We start from the raw sequence: 22,058 nt of genomic DNA, 5'->3' as shown, positions 1-22,058 counted from the left end.
CTTAAGTAGGAGCTGTATGGCTCATTTCAATGTATCATAATACTTCATATTGAAATTTAGTGAATATTTACATTTACAATGCAGCATTCCAAAATGACAAGGACAATCACACTGGGAGTTGTGTCAACCTACAAATGATACTTTGTCCTGGCACCTCAAAAAATAGCAAGGAAGACAGCAAATTTAAACTCTGAATCTTTCACTAGGTAAAGTCATAATCCACACTTTTCTGAGGCGGCCTCCATCTTAATAACCTCATAGTAGCAGAACAGGCACAGCTCTGCACTTTCATACTGCAAACAGAGTTTCCTTATCCTCCTATTCTCAACTCTTCTCTATTACAACCTATTAATCAGCTTATACTGGGGAGGGAGGAGAGGGGAAGTTGCTTGCTTTGTTTTCTGGGTGTGAGATTGGGTGTTTTGGGGGGCGGTCCTTTTCTTTTAAGAAATATCTTTGTCAGGTTTACAAGCACCTTCCCTGGAGTTTCACCTACAAGTCTAATTTGATGCTCTCTGGCTATCCCATAAATTAATGTATTTCCCACAACCCGTCTAAATGATTTAACAGTGCACAGAAAGTTTCTTGCCTGTGTATCCTAAAACATAAAACAAATGACTAACCCTGCAACAGATGAAAACTAGTCTGAAACTTTCCCAAGATTCTCAATGCTTTTTTTCTCTCCTCTTTAAACTGTTCTCTATGTTTATCTTTGAGACAAAGTTGGGAAAATGAAAGCTTTTTTTATAATTCAGAAACCAAAGAAAACAGATTATTGGGATTTATCATACGAAAACTCAGATGCAAAAAAGCAGTGCATACATATCACCAAAGAGAAATGGTAGACTTACTCCTACAAAATTTAAAACTACAGATAAACCACCCAGGCTAAAGAACAGTACTGTGTCAGTGATTCCCTGGCACATGAAATGAGGTCAGAAAGCATGTACTTTATTTCTCAAGCCCAACTGCCGAATGAGAAAAAACACAGCTGCTGATGTTGAAGGAATTCTTCAATTACTTAAGATGCAGCACCTAGGATTAAAACCGCAACCAGCCTTCACACATTTGTAGGATAAGGTATTTCGGCTGGCTGACTGAACACAAAATTAGTCCTTTGCAGGCCTACTCTTCTTCTATTGAGTTAGTCAGGACAAGAGACTCACTCTGCAAGCGCATGGGCACCACAAGACCGCAGGACCACATGGCAGAAACAGTGCAGAAAAGCAGACTGCTCCTTCCAGTAGCAGCACACTACTGAGATGCGTTACATTTAATAAAGATACACTTTCAGACGGGAAGAAGCAAAGTTTCCCTCAGCAACATTCCCACCACAACTCCTGAATATTCTTAATTGCAAATATTCCACTGAAAACCCTATATCACTGTTGGAAGACCAGAGAATACTGATTTTTCTCATAAAAAAAGAAAAAAGAAAAAAAAAGCAGTTGCTTTAACTATAAAACAGAACTAAAAGGCTCAGTTAGTTGGAGCACCTCCTGTAAGATGAAAGGCTGATAGATCCAGAACTGTTCAGCTTAGAGAAGACTGAGGGGGGAATCTCATCACTGTTCATAAATATCTGAAGTATAGGAGTCAAATGAATGGGATCAGGCTCTTTAGTGGTGCTGTGACAGGTTAGGGGGAACAGAAAGAAACTGAAATACAAGACGTTCCATACAAGGAATGAATAAGGAAAACTTCTTTACTGTGGAGAGAGACTCTTCAAAGGACATCTTGAAATGATGGGACTGTCAGTCAAAACTGGAGCAAAGTAGTAAACAAAGCACATTTTTAAAAAACGCTCAGTGTAAATGTAATAACTAGTATCAAAAAATGAACTATGTATATGTTTTAAAGTCTTAAGTCCAAATACCTGGAAACTTAAAGTATGCAAGAATGTTATTTTATCTAATACAGTCATTGAAAGAACTACACACAACTTCAAAGAAAGTAAGAGATTAATCTCTCAACAAACACAGATGTTCACAGACAAGACTACCACTTTCTGGCTGACTGCTATGCAGACAAATTCCCTCACTACACAACTGCAGAAATTACCTGGCAGAAATTCATACAGCCTCTGCATTTCCTATTCACTGTTTACACTCCTCATGTTTTGTCTGTTGTATACACAGATCCACAGATCTTCCACAGCCTGTGCTCATATACCTTCACAACCACGTGTTTCTGTTTTTGCTAGTCACACTAGCAGAAGAACCCTCTCTAAACTTCTGGATCCAAGGAGTGTTTCCTACAGGACTTCAACAAGACTGCATGGAGACAGAACAACTCAGAAGTTACAAAAAACACTGAAAATATATCTACAGAAGATCAAAGACAGATTTTGCTGTCTAGCAGAATTTAAACTACAAAGTAAATGAGGAAAAAAAAAACCAACTATTGTTTTTTTCGATGAGAAATGTGGTGCACTGAAGAACTTCGTATTCAAACCAAGAAAGAAGAGCTCTCATGCTAATTCAGCTCAGAAAACGGATCTTATCCATTAACATTTACCCATTGCAGTTCCTATTACCCTGCTAAGGTCAGCTAGAACTTGTATAATCTGCAAATTACACTCCAGTTTCCTAAAACTCTGTCAACGTTTTACAAATACATGTTTTTCTGTTGTTTTGTAGTATTTTGGAAGCTGTCATTTCAACTAACTTTGTTCCAGTTTTCTTCTAATATACCCTGGACAAAGTAAGAAACCGTACAACTACATCTTTCCAATCGTAGAGTGGCACAGCATAGGGCTGACCAAAACTCATCACGAAACATGAAGCAAAATCATGACATCAGGATAACTGTTTTAGTTGAACCTCATGTTTTGAAATTAGGACAAGTGATCTGCAACAACTTTCAAGACTACAGTTCTCTCTCTCTCATGTTCTACCAGTTCAAACTGCAGTGGTGTAATAAGCAATAGTTGCATTGAAGCATCTGTGCAGCAAAAAGTCAATGCTGACTCTCATGTCATTAACCAAATTTCAGAGAGAAACTAAAACTAACTAAATAGCAGTACTTAGTATCAGAGCAAAGATGTCTAAAACAAAGACTTTAAATGTAAAATTTGTTAATATATGAATCTTTAAGAGAATACCTGAATAGTCACTGACAATGATGAACCTTTGCTCAATTACACAGACGTCTGCTCAAAACTCACTAAGTAAAAAATCACACATGGTTCCAAAGGAAATTATTTCCTTAAGAAATGAGTGCATGTGCTTCAAAAGAGACTATTCAAAAATTAATCACATTAATCATAGAAACCATTTGAAAATACTCACTCCTCTGAAATAAGCATTTCAGAGCAAAGAAGCAGAATAAAATATTACTGAAAAACATCATAATTTAATACACGTATTAATAAAGAACAAAAAGTTAAGGATTCATTCAGACACCATGTAGCTTTTATTCATCCTCCCCCATTCAGAAAACACCCTGACAACTGCTGTACCATTATTCTATCAATACACACTGATGTGTTGCAAGTCAATCCAGAAATTCTTCAAGAAAAACCTACAGGTCAACCTTAAAATTTAGTTGTCTTTTTTTTTTTTTTTTCTAAATCTGAACTTTAGACTGTAATGAGAACATTCTCATGTTTCCTACTGCATTTTTTTCAAGTACACCACATTACCACTCCAGATAGCAGTAAGAAATGTAATTTGCACATCCACTGTATGTTCGTATTTCCAAGACAGAAAAGCATTCAGTTTTAGAATCAAAACATTTTCAGGCTTTCCTCTTGCCTTTTCTCACATAGGAAACAAGCATTCTGGAGAATTTCACACTCCAGTAACAACAGGAATATCACACAAGGATCTCAGAAGAGCCCTGGGAATTATATTAACAATCTTTTTTCCTTTCACATTTCTGACTAGTGGAGCTAACGAAGCACTATTAGAGCAGCTCCCTGAAGCAGGAGGTTAAAAATGTGATTACTTGAATATATTGGATACTTTAGTCTATGAAATGACTGTATGTGAAAGTGGTGTCTACTGAACAAGTTTCTTTTACTTGCTTAGGAACCTTTCTTCTCTGTATTGAACCTTAAGGAAAAACTACCAAAGATCCAGCCTGCTGGACCTAGGACTTCTTTCACACTTTTGTATTTACAATACATCTTTAACATCCTTTTATAGGATGCCACAAAAATGGCATCCAGTAGTGCCCTTGTTTCGACAAATTTGTGCTCTTCCCCTCTACATTTATACTGCAGATTCATCTTGACCACAGCTTATTCCTAACTTTGCAAATGTGTAACAATTATGTCAATAACTATGCACAATTTGTAGTTTAAGAAGTTTATTTTTCCTTCATCAAACTCAAATAATTCCTTACTTCCACATTTGATTTTCAGGCATGCTCTAATCTCTGCATCTCTTCATCAAATGTTGCCATACCTTACACATTAAACAACCTCCTGACCACTAGCAAAGAAAGAAAAGGAATTTCTTTCCATATCCTTACAAAGCCTGAACAGTTTCTAAAAGGAAAATAATTTTAGGCTACTTATGGTTGTGATTACATCCTTGCTAACAGGAATGCACAGTAAATGCACAGTACTCTTTCCCTTAACCTTTAAAAGCCTCTTCTCTCCTTCAGGCCAAGCATTAAGAGATTTGGCAAGAAACGTCCAGAAGAGGGAGATAAACAGAAATTTCAGATTTCTCAACAGTAGCAGATTTACACAACACCATCATTATTTCAGCCTAAGACAGAGTTAAAGTATATCATCTGAACTCTACTACAAAATCTACTGCCTGCTGCACATCACACCTAACACCTGATGCACTGTATTCCTTTGCTCTTCTTGTTCAGCAGTATCCCTGACAATGAAAAACCAACAAATGTGAATTCAACTCACACAGTCCCTGACCAATAAGACCATTGACCAAATCAAGAGTGAGAGAGCTGCTGACACGTGTCAAGGCTAAAGAAATACAGACAGTTCTGGCTTGCAGGAAACTATTAACTCTAAAATTAGTGCTTGACTTAGGCTTCTCTGCTCCAGAATTTCTGCATAACCAACACCTTTGGGTATAAATACATATAACAGACTTAATGTCTTCATTTTTCTGTCACCTCTAAGCAATTTAGGCCATTGTTTTGAAATGAAGTCATGACCAGCTGGCCTTTAGTTTTGTAGGCTTACATTACTGCATCCCTTTCCAGCCTAGTTTAATGCAGTTTAGTGTCAGTACACAATTAATCTACTCCATTATTCTAATAAAATTTCCATAATAACATGAAACATCTTGAACCAGGCTACACTATACCAATAATAAATCTGAAAATTTCATAACATTATTTTCATATGAAAATTAAAATTCAAATTAAAAGATTCTATTTCATAACAAGAAAATAAACAAAAATAAAACAAACAAAAAAGCCATAAAACCTCCTAATTCTGACGTTCCTGGACATTTAATGTGGGAAGAAACAAGGACAAAAAAATTAGCCAGTGGTTTCACACACTACCTGTAATTGAACTATCTGTAAAATGAAAAACGTATATAGATAATTAAACTAAAGTTTGGAGCATGACTGTGTACAATTTCCAAAGACACAATACAGATGTGCAAAGCAACATTTCAGTAACAAGAAGGCAAGTTTGATACTGGGGAAAAACAAATCCCTCCAAGTCACCTTTCCGCCTTTGTACTGTGTCAGTTTTGAAAACAGCAATGCTTGGCAGGCTTCACTGACTTGGATATTATAAGCATGGAAGTTACACCTCTGCTTCTTCCATACCATTTTATATTTCCAGAAGGAAGAAAGGGAATCTTTAAGAAAGGAGACTGTTTTCATTTCTCCCTGTAAGAGGCCAGTACTTCACATAGCTTTCATGTAGACTGTACCATAACTCTTCCATTTTCTCTGGAGCTGTATAAAGATGTCACACACTCAGATCCCTAAAACAGCATAAAAAGTAGAAAACTGGGGCTTTTTCACATTAGGCTTTGAAGAGATTTAAAAGCTTAAATAATTCTGCTGTAAAACTTGCAAGATAATTCTATCTTACAACACAAGATTTATGAACCAGCACATTCTAGACAGCATACTACCCTCTCTGAAGAGACCATCTTCTTTAGTCTATTTTTCTTGCTTTCAGCATACTTTACGTCAAATATTTAGAACAAACATATTCATTGATTTCCTGAAATTAACAGAAGTACAGCCATTATTAAAGAAAGTGCAATATCATGCAAAATAAAACAAAACAACAACAACAAAAAAATCACATTTGACATGATCCCAACTGTATAAAATCAAAATCCATTCTCCTTACCTAGCTTACTTGTTTTCTAGATGCAAGGCTTTTTGGATTAGTATAATATTAATCTTAGGAATACTATTTTATACTAAAACAATGTTTTGCGATTTTAAGTAAAGCCTTCAACAACATTAGAACAAGACATTGAGGCATGTCACTGTTAAACAGATTTAAATTTGAAGCATTAACCTAATTAATATCCTACAGCATATCTAAGAACTTCACTGAGCTGCCATAATTTCTGTCAGCATATGTAGTACTGAATGACTAGTAAAATACCTGAATTGAAACTATTCCAGTCTAGCAGTTTGTATGATCTTGTGTTACCCATAATTCCGACAAAGGCTGAGTTCAAAACAGCAAATTAGTAGATCAGTTATAGGAGCAGAAAAGTGAAAAAATAAAAAACTACCAACAAGAACACAATTGACAACATCACTCCACAGGAACTGGAAAGACACAGACAGCAGAGTTAATAAGAGGCTGAAAGGGAAAAAAGGAGCATGCTATAGCAATCTAGCAGTAGGTGTGATCAAAGTGTACAATAAACAGCAATTACTGTGTAATTCGTAAGTTCTCAAACAACCTCTTTTAGTATTTTTTCCTCTTCTACAATTTCCTGCATATTCACTTGCCAGCGTAAGTAATTCAGTTAATTTACAAACTTGACTGAAATGCTTTGTATGACCATCACCATAACAGAATTTGTTTCTACTTCTTCACTTTCCCTCCCACTGGCACGTCCTTTCACTCCCCTCTTTCAGTTTTCATTTTTTTGCAATATGCTGAGTTTGAAGTATGAAGTATGTTACATACACTCGTCAGGAGCAATCCAAAAATCACAAAAAACCCCTTTAAGTTGCAAAAAGTCCCTTAACAGTGCAAACGTGAGTCTCTGTTTTACATTCTTCTCCCGCTTCCAGTTTTTTTTTTCATTTTGTCTTATCATATAGTACGTTCCACATGTAAGTGTTCTGTACCACAAATGTTATCTGTACATGAAATGTCGTATCTGTATCTTATATGTTAAAATACAGACACTTGAGACAAATTTGTATCAAAAAAGAACAAACAAATTATACATTGACATTACTCAATATTTTCTCTACTTCATAAACAAAAGCTTAAAAATAGGGAAAAAAGAACAATATTCTGTACTCGGATGCTTTAAAAATTTCCTGAAGTAGTTTACTTGAATTCAAATCTAGTCTGGGATTTCATTTCATTTTGTCAGCATAATCAGGAACGACGTTCCTGCTTTAAAAATTACCTGCCTTGAAGGAAAGGAGAGAGATTTCTTGTTGTTTTTTTTCTATTTTTTTTTGGAAAAAGATGCATTTGCACAAACTTTATGTTCTATTACTCCTGGCCAGTGCATGCAAAATTACTACAGGTGTTATTGTATTCTCTCATCTGCTTACATTTTAAGTGCACTGATTAACTCCAACTTTTTACAGAGCACTTCTACTTGTATCAATTAATGTAACACCAAAAGTATTCGGAGTCGCATAATGCTGATTTCAGAAACATGCAAAATACATGTTCCATTACTGGAGTTCCTAAGTAAATAGACAAATTTGTTGACAAATTTTAGACAAAAAACACTAAAAAATTGTTCTGTGTGTGTTTTTAAGTAAAAATAAAACACTCCAAAGGTTTTATCAAGAGAGGTTAAAAACACATATTGAGCTAGAATGCAGAGATCAGTCCTTAAGGATTTCAAAGAGCTAAAAATTAGAAAACATTTATAAGTATATATAAGTATTTCATCCGATTTTTGTTTGAAAGGAAATCTTGCCTCATGCTTTAATATTCAGAAGTAGCCAAAAATAGGTAGTCTCGATAAATCAAAGACAATTCTTGGTGTGAAGTTAATGGATCCCACGTCCTATCAGAATTTCACTAACTTGATGAGAGATTTCTCACTGAAGACAAACCCCCTGATTGCCTACTACTTTTCAAGCTTCAATTATTGCTCTTAATATACACTGTTAGAATGTATTTTTATTAATAAAAATACAACTACCTCATAACATTTTAAGGATTAGAAGTACGTGGCCATCACGATAGAACTTAGAGAAATGTATTGTGTCAACGTACCAGGATTGTGAATGCGATCCAAGAGCTTCACAGAACGGGCACTAACAACACCACCAACGTGGACAAGGAAGCCCGGTGGAAAGGCCGTCAAGGTAAAAAATGGAAATTCCTGTCACGAGTAAAAACAAGCATCAATGACTGTTCATCAACTACTGGCAATTGCCACTAAACATGCAGTGAACTGATCATTGCCCTGAAATACAAATAAAGCAGTTACAGAGGGCCAAGCGTATCCTTCAGGCTTACTAGGCACTATGTAACCATACATCTTCACAGACCAACAGTGTAAGAAAAGCAGAGTTATTCTAAAAATGTAAAAATACTTTTCCCCCATAGAGTTGCATTCTAACATAGTATTAATTAGTAATCAAAGCTTTACATGTTTGAGTTAACAAAGCTTTTATTGGTCTGCCTTTAAGAAGGCAGCTAAGCAACACAAGTTTGTTAACTGATAAAAAATAAAGGATTATTTTTCTCCATTTTCCAGGGCTTAATGTTATAAATGAATGCAGTTCAATACTGAAGCACGGGGTAAAGCTAACTGCAGTTCTGTAAGAACAGTGAATGTCTTAGTACAAGAGGACACATTTACAAATATATTAGCAGATTGCTTTGTGAGTGTCAAAAGCTCTAAAGATAAGTAGTAAATATTCATCCTTTGGAATAAAGCTTAAGTCTTCTATGAAATACAACTAAGTTCTTAAACCAAGGAAATTCATTTCCAATTTCATTTGTTTAAATGATTTTTACAAATTCATAATTGAAATCAGCAATTAATAAGATTTAGCAACAGTTTGAAAATGTTAATACAAGAGGTCATTAAGAGATAATAGCAAATTTTCATTACATACATGACAAAAACCTTCATATTCAAATGTGGTGAGCCCAAAAATGGGAAGATTTTATTTTCTACAGTATTACACTCTATAGCACATTTATGGGGGGAAAGGTGACAGGTTAGTGTTCAGCAATTCTCAACGGAGAGGCAAAAATACAAAGAAAAATCATGCAATCGTAGTTTGTATAGTGATGATTGGTTAAATGGATAAAATAAACAGCGTAACTGTATATGAGAGAAAGTACAGTACAGGTTTCTTTCTCACATACTTAAAGCACTTACAACAGTACAGTGCAGCTGAGCTTCCACCTAAACAGTGTACATGCTGCAAATTAAATGAGGATCGTGGTTCTTCCAGCAATACATGGCATGAAAAGCCCTTTTGAACAAAAGTCCAAGGCAACTTTTAAAATGACCACTTCAGGATTACTACCACCCTTGTGAAATTTACTAGAACTCCTACAATTCTTAAGAACTTCCTTTTTTCTGTATTTTCACTTTTACAGAATTTCAAAACTGCAGCAATTTTTGTCATCAATAATAACAATGTTGACTACCTCAGGCAAAACAAAACAAAACAAAACAACTACTGTAGTTGTGTTTCATGAAGTGACTAAAAAGTAGGACTTCACAAGAGGAATCTGTGAACCGGCCTGGCTGATGTGTCTTCAGGAGCACCAATGGATCTCTACAGAGGAGTACAGAAAAGATTCCACCAGAAGGTTTCACCAGATCTTGAAGTGCTCTGCAAGTTGTCAGAGCAGCCAAAGATCCTGACCACAACACAACCTACTTCTTTCCTGTACAATTTTCTGTCAAAAAAACATAGAAATCCCAGAACAGCTTCATCAACTGTTCAGTGATTCACAACAGTGACAATATTTTTTCTCCTGTGTAATAATTCCATGACAACCATTATGTGTAACTTAAAAATATACAAAATATATATATATAGCAAACATACATTTGCTGTGTCTCCTGAATAGTTATCCTGCATTAGTAATGTTAAAAATTAATAACTAGCTTTCTTAGAACAGTAAAAATTGATTATAGAAAGTTCAGTGCGTGCTATCTGTATGAAATATATATTCACTCTTAGGCTATGCTTAGTGTATGTAGTGAACAAAGTAAATGTTTTCACTCTGCGCTCTGAAGTACAAGGAAATCAAATGCTTATTAATCTGCAGTCAGAAGCTGCTACACACGTTTTTGTAAGGCTTCACACTGCAAGTAATCTTAACATGTTCAGACACCCAGCCTGTTTAGCTTACAAACTAGGAATAAATAACAGCATCGTTTTGTCTCAATCTATACACCTAGATGTAATATGTTAAAATGAGACCTATGTCCTCTCTATTAATTTCGCACACAAACAACTCTAAAGAACTCACTGAAATACTCAAACGTGCTCTTACTCCCTTAACAATGTGTCTCGCTCCTTCTGATGCACATAGAAGGCTGTCACTTATTACAATAGCCTTTTATTTCTATTTTTAACCCAGCTCTCTCAGAAGGGTTTATTTATTATCGTATTAGTCAATACACCACAAGACCCAGCCTCAACTACACGTGGTGATCTGTAATACTTCAAGAAGTTTAAAGTTTAAAGCCATTCCTGTTGCACAGAAAACAGATTTCCTGTGAACCAGATGCCATAGTTGTGTATTATAAACTTCCTCCATTATTGTACTTCGCAATGGACCTTCAAAATAAGGTGGTACGAACACAGAATCTTCCCACCCGTGTGAAGACATGATGACCTTAATTTTCCAAGCTACAACTGAAAACAGCCAATTATTTTACCAATACTAAATGGTAAGCTGGGTGCTGGACTCAGTGATCCTCGTAGGTCTCGTCAAATTCAGCATATTGTGTGATTTTAATTCACTACATCATTTCTCAGTTATTCATTGCACGGACTCTCAAAAAAGTACATAACTGATTTAATCCTTGCAACTGCACTGACATTTTACAGCCAGCATTTGGAGAAAGCTTGATGAGGCTACAAGAAAGTAATTGCCACGTTTAATATACTGCTTTAAAATGCTTGTGTTATACATACATGTATTGCTAGTATTCAAACTATATTTTACATACATTACACATAAAATAATGAAAAAGCACATGGAACAAGGCCACATACGCACACATACTGTGGTGCTAATGCCAGGGAAGCAGTTCTCAGCTTTCCATCCAGCCATTCCCTTATTCCTACCATGGTGCCACTCCCTCAGGTATCACCTGTGATGCTGACACATTCATGGAGCTTTTGGCACTGAGCCAGAGCAGAGATGCCATCCATACCAAAATACTGTTCACTTCCTGTTTGAGTTACCTTATTCTAGACATGTTTGCTGTGCAGTAACAGGAAATCTACTACAAGGTTGATTTTCTCTTTAGCGTATCAACTTTGCACCAGATGGCCAAATAATCTCATAATTTTTATTTCAAATGAACTGAGGGGTGCCCTGGATAGGAGTAAGAAGTCACTGGAAAGAAAAGTTGCTTAAGTCAGCAGTGCAGCCAAAAGAACCAGAGAGAGAACTGCGTTGTAACACAACAGTGATCCAGCAGTGCTCTTCACAGATGAATATCAGTGGATCTCTGTTTTGTCAAGGGAGCAATAAGGATCTCTCAAGCACTTGCAGAATGCAAATACAGAGGACTAACAGCATTTGTCCAAGTTGAGTTTGAAAGAGAGATGAATTATGATCAAGAGCAGTGCTTGACTGCATGTGTGAAAACACAGGCTAATTTTTGCCTACTGACAGAGGCAGTACACATTTCTAGGCAGAAGTACACAGAAAGATAGCTGTGTCATACAGTTAACACTTGCAATCAACAGGGATCCTGTGAACTGCTAAAAATACATTTATATTAAACAACACATGTACACATTTTCCATGGCTGGTGTACTTTCCCAGGAAAAAAAGTAACAGTTAAGATAATTCTTCTAACAAAATCTCTTCTGATTTCCAATTCAGTTTATTAAGTAACAGACTAACACATATTTGATTAAAAAAGCTGACAAGACATCCAGTTACATGAACTGCTTATAATATGCCTTAGCAATACCCATATGCTCAAATGATCTTACCTAAGATTCAGAAGAGCTTACTATACTTTCAACACATGTGGCAATATAACACACACATCAATTTTACTCTTTGCTTAAGTGCTACCCTAAATAATCCACACAAGTAACTACAACGCACTGTGCACATATGGAACAGTGAAACAGACAAAACGTTCTTCTGAGTGCTAAAGACGTGCTGAGCTAAACGTCTCCCCCACCTTTCTTATTCATTCTAAGTAACTGAAAGAGGGCAAGTGCAATAAAAAACAAATCCAACGTAAAATTATCAGAAAGACAACAGAAGCAATTTTGTGTGTGTCAGTCAATAGTCTGCATGTTTTGCTACATATCAATCATCTTAGAATCAGTAACAGATTCAACATGTTTCCACCTCATTTTATGGTATTTCTTCAGCTTGGCAGTATACAGCTCTTACCAAACTAATTTGCAAATAATTCAAATTCCAGATATATGTTAACTGTACTGATTTGACATTTTTAATTGTTTTTAAGAAGCTTCCTGAATAAATAATAGATAAGTCATGAAACGTCTAAAACGTTAGGAGAATAAAGATAAAAGAGAGAGAAATGGATCTTTTTTTCCTCCAAGCAACAGCATTAAAAGCAAAGCTATGGATTTCTATTTAAAAGAGAAATTATAACTGAAATCTATGAACATGCAAAATATAAATTAAGCCAAAGTATATCTGATAAATGCTTTAAAACAAAAAACTAAAAAATATACAAAATTCCTGCATAAGCAAGATTCCAAAGAAATCTGAAGAAACCTCACGAAGAAAATTAGAAATCATTGCTTAGAAATCTTCAATACAAAAAAAAAACAACCAAAAAACCAATAAACAAACAAACAAAAAAACTACAAAGAGTCACACAATGTTGGAGAACATACCCGCCTTCTACAGAACCTATGAGGCGATCCTCTCTTAGCAATGGACAACACAAGAAATGAGAAGAGAATCATCCACTTGACTCAAAATAGCAGCTATTCACTTCTATTTCACAGACGCAGCTGACTTTGTTTTCAACAACTTACACAGGTTCTACAGGTATTCAGGATTTGTAATTATAATCATTTATTTTTTTCCCCAGATAGCAGAATATTCCACATTTCTTCTTTCAAGACATCTCGTTAATAACACAGCATTTCAATTATACCAGAATATACTGTAAACTTACTGCAAAGACCTCATAAGCATCTTTAAACAAATGAAAGGAATTTAAAGCACTGTTTTTATTTTGCTTTATATTCAGTATGGATCAATAGCATATAAACAAATTGAATTTTTAGTCTTACAGAGGTTCTTCCAAAACTTCTAAACTCCTTTCACTGTTTGGGAACTGAATTGTTGAAGTTACCATCTTACAAAGGCTACATGCACATCGTTTCATGTAGAACACACAAGTTCTGAACTTCTATGCAACGACTCTATTTTCTTCCAAATATCAGTTTTCTCAATTAATTATGGGACTTTCACCTCGTCTGAAGTTATTTCAATGTTTCTGACTTTGGCTTCTACAAAAATTCAACCAAATACGTGACAGTAGAGTATTAAATAGACACATACACCTATAACTCAGACACCAAACAGCAGTAACTTATGCTTTAACTGTTTTGTCATACCAGCTGTAATCACTTGTGTGTAAGCACTAATGTGCATACATTACACTTACTTCCACTACTCTTATGGCTTTAACAATATATTTTAAAAGCTCACCTGAATTCTAATTATTAAATGTCTAATAAACATTAAATGTCTATTAAACATTCAACATTTATAGTAAACTTTCAGACAAAAAAACCTGCATCTTTTAAAATAGACAGTAACAGGAAACCTATACAAGCTTAATTTTCTCTTTAGTGTATCAGAAATGTAAGTATAAAATGCCTTACCCTTTGTTCCAGAGCTGACTGAGTCTGCTGCCTTAAGAGAGTTTTAAACGGCCCCCCTTCTTTTCCAGCACTCCCACTGCCCATTCCTAAAGAGCACCAGTACAAATGACATTTAAAAAAATAAATAAAAACATATTATCATTTGCAATCAAACTTCAATTTAAAAATACGTGAAGCTGTGATTGAAAACCATACAAACTATTCCCTTAAATTTCCACGAAAAAAATGCTGAGCATTTAAGCATTTGAGTTTTGCGAGTGGGGCAGGGTAGGAAGGTGATGGGTTTTTAAGTTTATTTTTAAAATTCCTAGCAGTGTTTTCAGTCATTATAGATTTGGATAAAAATTTCCTGATCTAAGACATTTTCCTGACATGTCTTTGAAGATCTGGGCTTGCAATTCTTTTGTACAACACAAAGCTTTAATTTCAATATAGAATCATATAGAATGGCTTGGGTTGGAAGGAACCTCAAGGATCATCAAGCTCCAACCCTCTGCTGCAGGCAGGGCCACCAACCTCTACATATTATAGTAGAACAGATACATAGATCTCCCTCCTGTGCTTTCCACAGGAAGTTTCAGCATCATTAGAGTTTCAGAGTTCTTACCTAAAAAGGGCTGCAATGTTACCATTAACTCCACACTTTTGAACAATTCTGCTGCACTCCTTTATAGTAAGCTATACTTCTCTACTTACATTATTGGTTTTAAAAAAAAAAAAAAGAAAAAAAAAAAAAGAAAAAAAACCCTGCCTCCCAGAGTTTCAGCATAACCACATCACCTTTCCTAACCACTGGGAAGTAACTGCACGCTATTTCAGCAGTAGCTGTACACTGCATGAGTGAAACTAAAATGTGAACTGCAAAGCTAACACAAATCATTTGAACTGAACTATATGGTAGTGATATTTATTTAACATAAGCACCGTGAGATATTCAATCATTTGATTCAATCAGATAAATTTAGCAATACTGCTCAGCATTTCAAACGGCTACACTTATCTGATTACTACGTTTTCATACACATAACCTGCAGATCATCTGTAAATAAAAAATAACAAATAAATGATATTTTCGCATATCATGACTAATCGTTTGGTTTCTTTTTTTGCATATTTCACTTCCATCTCAGCCCCTAAGTAGGGAACTTCTCTGAAGAGCTCTAGAATGTATCAGATACATGAACATCTTTGCCATCAAGGATCTGTTGTCAAGGAACAACATGTTATGTGGTTAACTAAGCGCTGCGAGATGCAGGTTATATGTATAACTATAGCATTCACTCTACTGTTAGAAATCAAAAAAGTAAAAAATAAGCACATACCAAGACTGTGTTTTTTGTACAATAAACACAGTACTGGTGAATCAGATTTTCTTGGTAATATTTCATGCCTAAAAATACGCTATCACTGGTACTTATCGTCTCTAGAACCATCAGAGCTAACTGGACACTGCAATAATATGCACCTAAATTTAGGAAAGCACTAAGAAAAAGGATAAAGAACAAAAAGACATGTCAGGAGCAAGATGAAGTACAAACACACTGCAGTGCAAACGCTTATGAGTGAAGGCAAGATTCTCATTTACAGTAATTCTAACTAATTAAAACACTTGTTAGGTACCTCTCTTGTTGTTAAGCATCAAATAAACATGAATGAGGGTGTACATATATATCAAAGTGTAGTTACTTCTTCTAAGAAAATACAGGGATATCTAGAAATACTGATCTTGATATACGTTAACTTCATTACTAACACTGTCAAAAAATAACCAGGCTCTCATTGCCATTTAACTGCACATACTGTAAGTATATACTATATATATTACACGTACTATATAAAGACTATAAAGACTATAACTACTAACAAATATTTTTAGCTGTTCTTGGATAAGGAAACAATAAGATTAGTATATGTATAGTCCCATTAAACAAGTTTTAATTGCTTTTAACTATTTGGCATTGAGCTAAATATCATTGTCAGGGACTATACAATATTAAATACAGACAAACACAGCATCAACACTGGACAAAAAAAAAAAAAACATTCTACAGAAAAAAAAAAAGCACTGACAACAACTGAATAATTTAAATGCATGCCAATGGAATGGAAAAAAGTGCAGTACAAATAAAAAGTCTGTACGGACTTTGCTCGACGCGCATTAAAGAGCAGAGTTGCTAGCCATCTGATAGCCATAATTCCAAAAATTATGAATGAATTAATGAGCAAGTGCTTGTTCCATGCAAAATAGAGGAACAACAAGCTGAAGTGAATGAGAAGGGGGAAAAAAAAGTCTATTAATTTAGTCCAGTTACCAAAGAAAATTGAGAGAGGAAACGAGGAAGTTCTTTAGCGTGAATTACATGCTTCAAATCCTCTATAGCGTGAAATTCTGAAGCTGTTACAAGCTTCTAGGGCACAGCTGAGAGATGGTATGACAGTCATGTAGCCAGCAGTTTTCAGAGGCTAACAAAAACATTGGGTTATAGAAGGCTGTGTGTTAAATGTCCCTGTATCAAACAGCAACAACATTTGCTTAAAATGTTTAAAAGGCCATAATAGATTGATCCTACCAGAAGCAGCCAGAAGCAGCTCTTCAGTGAAAGAAACACTTTTCCTCAGAACAACTGGGCTGACATGGCTAGAGTGTAGAGGGTAAAGGCTAGACCCCGAGAGGAGGAGACAGGACTTTTTAAGATGTGGGGAATCACATGAGAGTGTAGGGGAGCTGGGAAACAGGAAAATCCTAGGTCCCTGTGGGGAAAGTGCTGTGGAGGAAAGTAATAGAGACAAAAAGATGTAGATTCAGAAGATGACTAAAGAAACAGAAAAAAGAAAACAAAATGAAGCATTTTTTTTTTCCTCCAAATGAACCCACACTCACTGCTGAAGTATTCCTCAACATACAAAGAAATGGAAGGACAGTACAGCTACACAATATGAATGAGAAGCAGGTTATCAAAAATCACGAACTGATCAACTTCATTTTTAAATTATCTCGTTTTATTAAGAAGCCCTGATAATCTAACATTTCTTTTAAACTGTATATAAAATTTGATAGGTGTTATGGAATAAAAGCTAAGAGATTACTTTCATCACTTTGGTAAAAAGTTCTTTGGAATCTTATATCCTGTTGAATTCTAAGGTTCCACCAAGAGAAGAAGTTCCCACCTTTCCAATTTCCTCCAAATATCACATCAAACAATATGCAATGCTTTTCATCAGCCTAATATTCTATTAGTTTGCAGCAGCATAAAATAGATCACTGTGCACAGCAGAAATCCAGTTTCAAACCAAAACATGTCCTCTCAGATCTGAAAAAGTTTTTCTTCTACTTAGAGCATATACAGAGCAGACTATATAATGCAACCACAGCTGTATTTTCTGTAAGGTATTAGCACAGCAGTCTCCTGATTTGGAGCTACTGAAAACTGGACACTTAAGCAGATCCAAGTTTCCATCTCCCCTGTTTAATTATTCATACTGTGAAATTGTGGTATCTGCACTCTTTTTCCAGGTCAGTCTCCACTGCAAGCATGTGAACCTACCAGCTACCTGACTGAGAAATAAAAGACTATCTATCATATATTGCAGAAAAACAAGGAATTTCATTTGGTATCTCAAATTTTATGTTTAACAGGTTGTGTCAAGACAACAACAGACACTGTTTTAGCACTAGCCTCTCTAGCTTCCACACAGAAATATTCCAATAACATTACAGTTCTTGGAAAGGAAAACAGAGGTCCTAACACATATTGTGTATTGTTAGAAGCAACACAATGAATTCAGTACATTATGGAAGCATATTTTGTATTTCATTTTGTATTGTCTTTTAGGTAAAACAATTTACTGAACGATGTTGTTCTTTAAGCTACTGAGATTCAAAATTTAGTATGTAACACCCAGATAGTGAATTTTTAAATGCATTTGGCAAATCTCAAGACACAATTCAGCAGCAGAGTTAAAAGCTGATAAAAAGTGCTAGCAAGCAAAAGCACACCCACTGGTAGATTTGATGCTAAAAAGACAGGTGGAACATAGGTCTGCTTCCTCTACATACTTCAGAATTCCTAAAAGGTGGCAATTATACAATCTGGTTTAATTATAAACAAATGAATCAAAAGACAGGGACCATCCAACTACATAACACTGCCAGTAACCAAGTTAAGGCTGCTGCTTCAAAAACTTGGTGAATTCACAGCGAGTGGCCACTTCATAAACTAAGAATAACCACCACCATTACATTTTAATCCTTTACACCACACAGTCCTCACCATGAAAATCTGATCAAAACAAACATATTTTCAAATATTCCACAAAACAAACACAATAGTCATCATTTACACAAAAGGACCACAAAATGAAGTGGTAATGTGGTTTTTTTTGGCTTTGTTTGTCTTTGTTGTCATTTCTTTGGGGTTTTTTGTTTGTTTCTTTCTTTCTTTGTTCTGGTTGGTTGGGTTTGTTTCTTAAACAAGGTGAAAATGACAGACCTAAGACAGCTCCCTTATATGGAACATTTTGTAATGGAAATATGGAGAATAAACTAGGTAAAACATTTAATACAAGTGCATGTGAATGCAGTATTACATTTATCTCCTTGGGAAAATTCTTGAAAGGAAGGGATGCTATCAGATAAAGCTGAATCAACCATTTCAACGTACTTAAAAAACTGTAATGATCAAATGGAAACAAGAATGTTCTGAGCTCCAAACACCATGATTTAAAACACCATTAAAAAAAAAAAAAAAGTGAGCTTTTATAAACAATTCTGCAACATCTTTACCACTATGCTGGTAAAACTCAGGGCACTGGCCATATAATAATAAACAATATAATTTTTTGAGCTGTGCTGACATTGTTACTGCCATGATTGTAACCACAGACTGAGAAAAAAAAAGAAGGGAAGAATCAAACAAGTTGAAGAAATTTTGACATAACAAAGAAGAAAGAAAAATGCTTTTAGATGATGACTGGAGTATTATTTAGGTTACATTCAGCAACCAGACTGTGTATGTAATTCCTGTATGCCAAGAAAATTTAATAGGCAGCAACTGCACGATTTCTAGTATGGCATTTGCACGAGGGAGTTAAACAGTCACAGAGATACGTATATAACAGTACACCTACAGCACAATGCATAATGCTAGAAAATTACAGCTTTAGTAAGAAAACTGCCTGTTAACATATTGTGGTGAGAAATGAATCCCATGATCTGTATGTAATATGAGATGGAGGAAATAAGAAGAAGGCGATTACTTCAGACGCCCTTAATGCTGTGCAATATTTTATTTAGGACTAAACTCAGTTGTGCTAAAAATGTAATTCTAACGTTATCCACCTTAGTGGAAACATAAGGCTGGATTTAAATTTTCAGCCTACAGAAATTGTCCTGAGCACAAAAGTGCTACCTGAAGTCTCCAACTTCAACATAATTTTGATAACTTAAATGTCAAAAAGCAAAAAGAGGTTGAATGAAATTATAAAAAGAGAAACACAAATTAAACGAAAAGTGGGTGGAAGCGCCTTACCAGTTTTGGGTGTCAAACTCAAATCTGTGTCAGAAGAAGAGGACTGTCGACTGTAGGACTTGGAAGGTGAAAAGGAATAGGTTTGGTTTTTCAGAGGGGTGGAGGGTCCTGATGAATGAGTATTGGGATTGGGATCTTCATTGAAGGGAATCCTGCCAGAAGAAGGTGGAAACACATTCAGTAATCCTGTGCCAAAGGACCTGGCTGACAGCAGCATGATCCAAACACCAGGATGGGGTTGGGGCAGGGCCAGCAGCTATTCCTTAGGTGCGAGACTGGGGATGAGGCCAAAGGCAAATGCTGTTTAACCACTCAGCACTCTACAGATAGATGCTGATAATCTACAATGAAACAATTAAGCCAAATGAAAGGCATGAGATGGGACCAAAAAAAAAATATATATATATATATGCAAAAGAAAAAATTGAAAACAGTTCATGGCTTAAAAATCTAGTCATATACACAACATTTGAGTTAGTTTAATGAAGAAAAAATGATTTCAAGTTATATTTGTGTTTATACATATCCATACATTTATGTATATACACACATATACATTTTAAGAAAAAAAAAAAATGTTTCCTTATCCTATAGCATCAACAGCATGCCACAGCTAAAAACAGAGCCAAGAGGAAAACCTTTATGGGAGCAGCTATATTGACAAACAGTTCACTTATGCACAGATTGACTTACCTGCTCTCCAAAGTTGTCTCTTCCACAAATGGCACATACCCTTCATTTAACCATTTTAAAACCAAAGTATTATATCTGAATTATGTCTGAAAGCAATTGTTAACTCCAATCAAAACGTGATTTCCCCTAAGGACTGTAACACAGCAAATGTTACTCAGATTTATCAACTTATTTTTACTTAATTTCTTAGAAAATAAGTTTATTAAAAAGAAACAAAGAGTGTGGCTTTGTGGAAGAGACTGATGCACTTTCAAGAAACTATTGCCTTTGTTTCAGGAGCTGCACAGAGAGTTCTTCACTGACAACAGAAGGTTTCTCCACGAGAAAATGAGGGAGAAAAGATGGGTGGTACCTGCCTACACTGCCTGCCTGCCTGCACTTTGCGACCACTGTGCCTTGTGGCCTGCCTCTCCCCAGCTCTTGAGTCTGAGCAGTCTCGTACCAGTGTAGATGAGAGTGGGAACAGACACAGAGAAGTTCTGAGTAAGTCGTGAGCCAGTAGCAGTGTGAATTGGGCTGTTGTGAGTCGAGCGGCATCCATGGCTTGGCGGATGAACCAGCGGAGACCTGAGAGAATTTGCAGCCAAGGTGGAAGAAAAGAAAACAATACATACAAACAGGTTGCAAAGTTATGTTATAAATGGTTTCAGGGAAGTTTAGCTAGAGGAGATCTCTTATTTTAAGCAGACTAAGAATTTTAATTCCTAGCATGCAAGAGTCCAGATGAAATAAAGAGAGAAAGGAAAAGCTTAAGTACTAGCTTATGATTATAAATTGATTTTTTGGCAACAGTGCATCAAGTTAGTAAAGCCAATAATAAGAAGCATTAGTTGACTTTGCTGGCTTTGAGAAACAGCCTCACTTTTTAGACTGAGGGACAACGATTCTGTCAACATCCACTACCAAACTGCTACACAAGGATTATTTGGTGGATGAAATTTCCACCTTTCACTCCAGAGTTATCAACGAAAGCCTTTTAAGTTGGTGGTTGCCAGGTCCAGGTTTTTTTGTTTTGTTTGTTTTAAATAATCACTGTTATTTCATGCTGCAGTTTATTCGAAGCTCTTTTGATGGCAAAGTTTTAAAACAAAGACAAGTTAAACAAGCTATTATTTGAAACAAAACTACTTCTGAGAAGCCAGAGCACACTGCTTCCTAGAAAATGTCTGATTTTTAGTGCAATAACATAACAGTAAGTTAATAAAGATGTCTGGGAACATTATGGAAGTAGTACACTTTGTAACACTGATTTTTCCTTTTACAAATCGGCTGACACTTTGAAACAGAAAGTCACTAACTTATCCAAGCAAAAATTTAGAGACTGCAAGTATTTCCCTACTAACTCCTCTGCACATTAATAATTTGCGTGCACACTGCCTTTAACGCTGCAGTAGAATTTACTGATTTCTGTTATATTTCTCCCATCATAAACAATATCCTCTGCAAGTACACCTTAGCCCTACCTGTTTTGCAACAGTGGAAAGCAAAGGACACAAGAAAAGATGAGCCTACCTAGGGTCACTCTCTAAACCGCTGACTGAACTGTGCAAACCCTTCTATGATCAGCACAGCTACTCAAACTTGACTGTACTCCAATCAGAACATCTTAAATACAAGGCATATCATTAC

General features: G+C 35.6%; 1 protein-coding gene across 1 annotated transcript in view; it reads right to left on the bottom strand.

Annotated features, from left to right (window-relative positions):
• C2CD5 (C2 calcium dependent domain containing 5) overlaps positions 1-22,058 on the bottom strand; it is a 63,509-nt gene that overhangs the window by 30,178 nt on the left and 11,273 nt on the right. The window contains exons 7-11 of the mRNA XM_042889993.1: positions 20,872-21,089; positions 19,737-19,888; positions 16,779-16,973; positions 14,209-14,294; positions 8,384-8,492 (exon numbers count right to left, since the gene is read on the bottom strand). Of these exons, the coding sequence (XP_042745927.1) occupies positions 8,384-8,492; positions 14,209-14,294; positions 16,779-16,973; positions 19,737-19,888; positions 20,872-21,089 (760 nt within the window). The remainder of the gene's footprint in view (positions 1-8,383; positions 8,493-14,208; positions 14,295-16,778; positions 16,974-19,736; positions 19,889-20,871; positions 21,090-22,058) is intronic.

This window comes from Lagopus leucura, unplaced genomic scaffold (assembly GCF_019238085.1).
Source record: "Lagopus leucura isolate 7727_CA_CO unplaced genomic scaffold, USGS_WTPT01 Super-Scaffold_100159, whole genome shotgun sequence".
Taxonomy (NCBI): Eukaryota; Metazoa; Chordata; class Aves; order Galliformes; family Phasianidae; genus Lagopus; species Lagopus leucura.
This window is presented reverse-complemented; position numbering and strand designations above follow the sequence as displayed.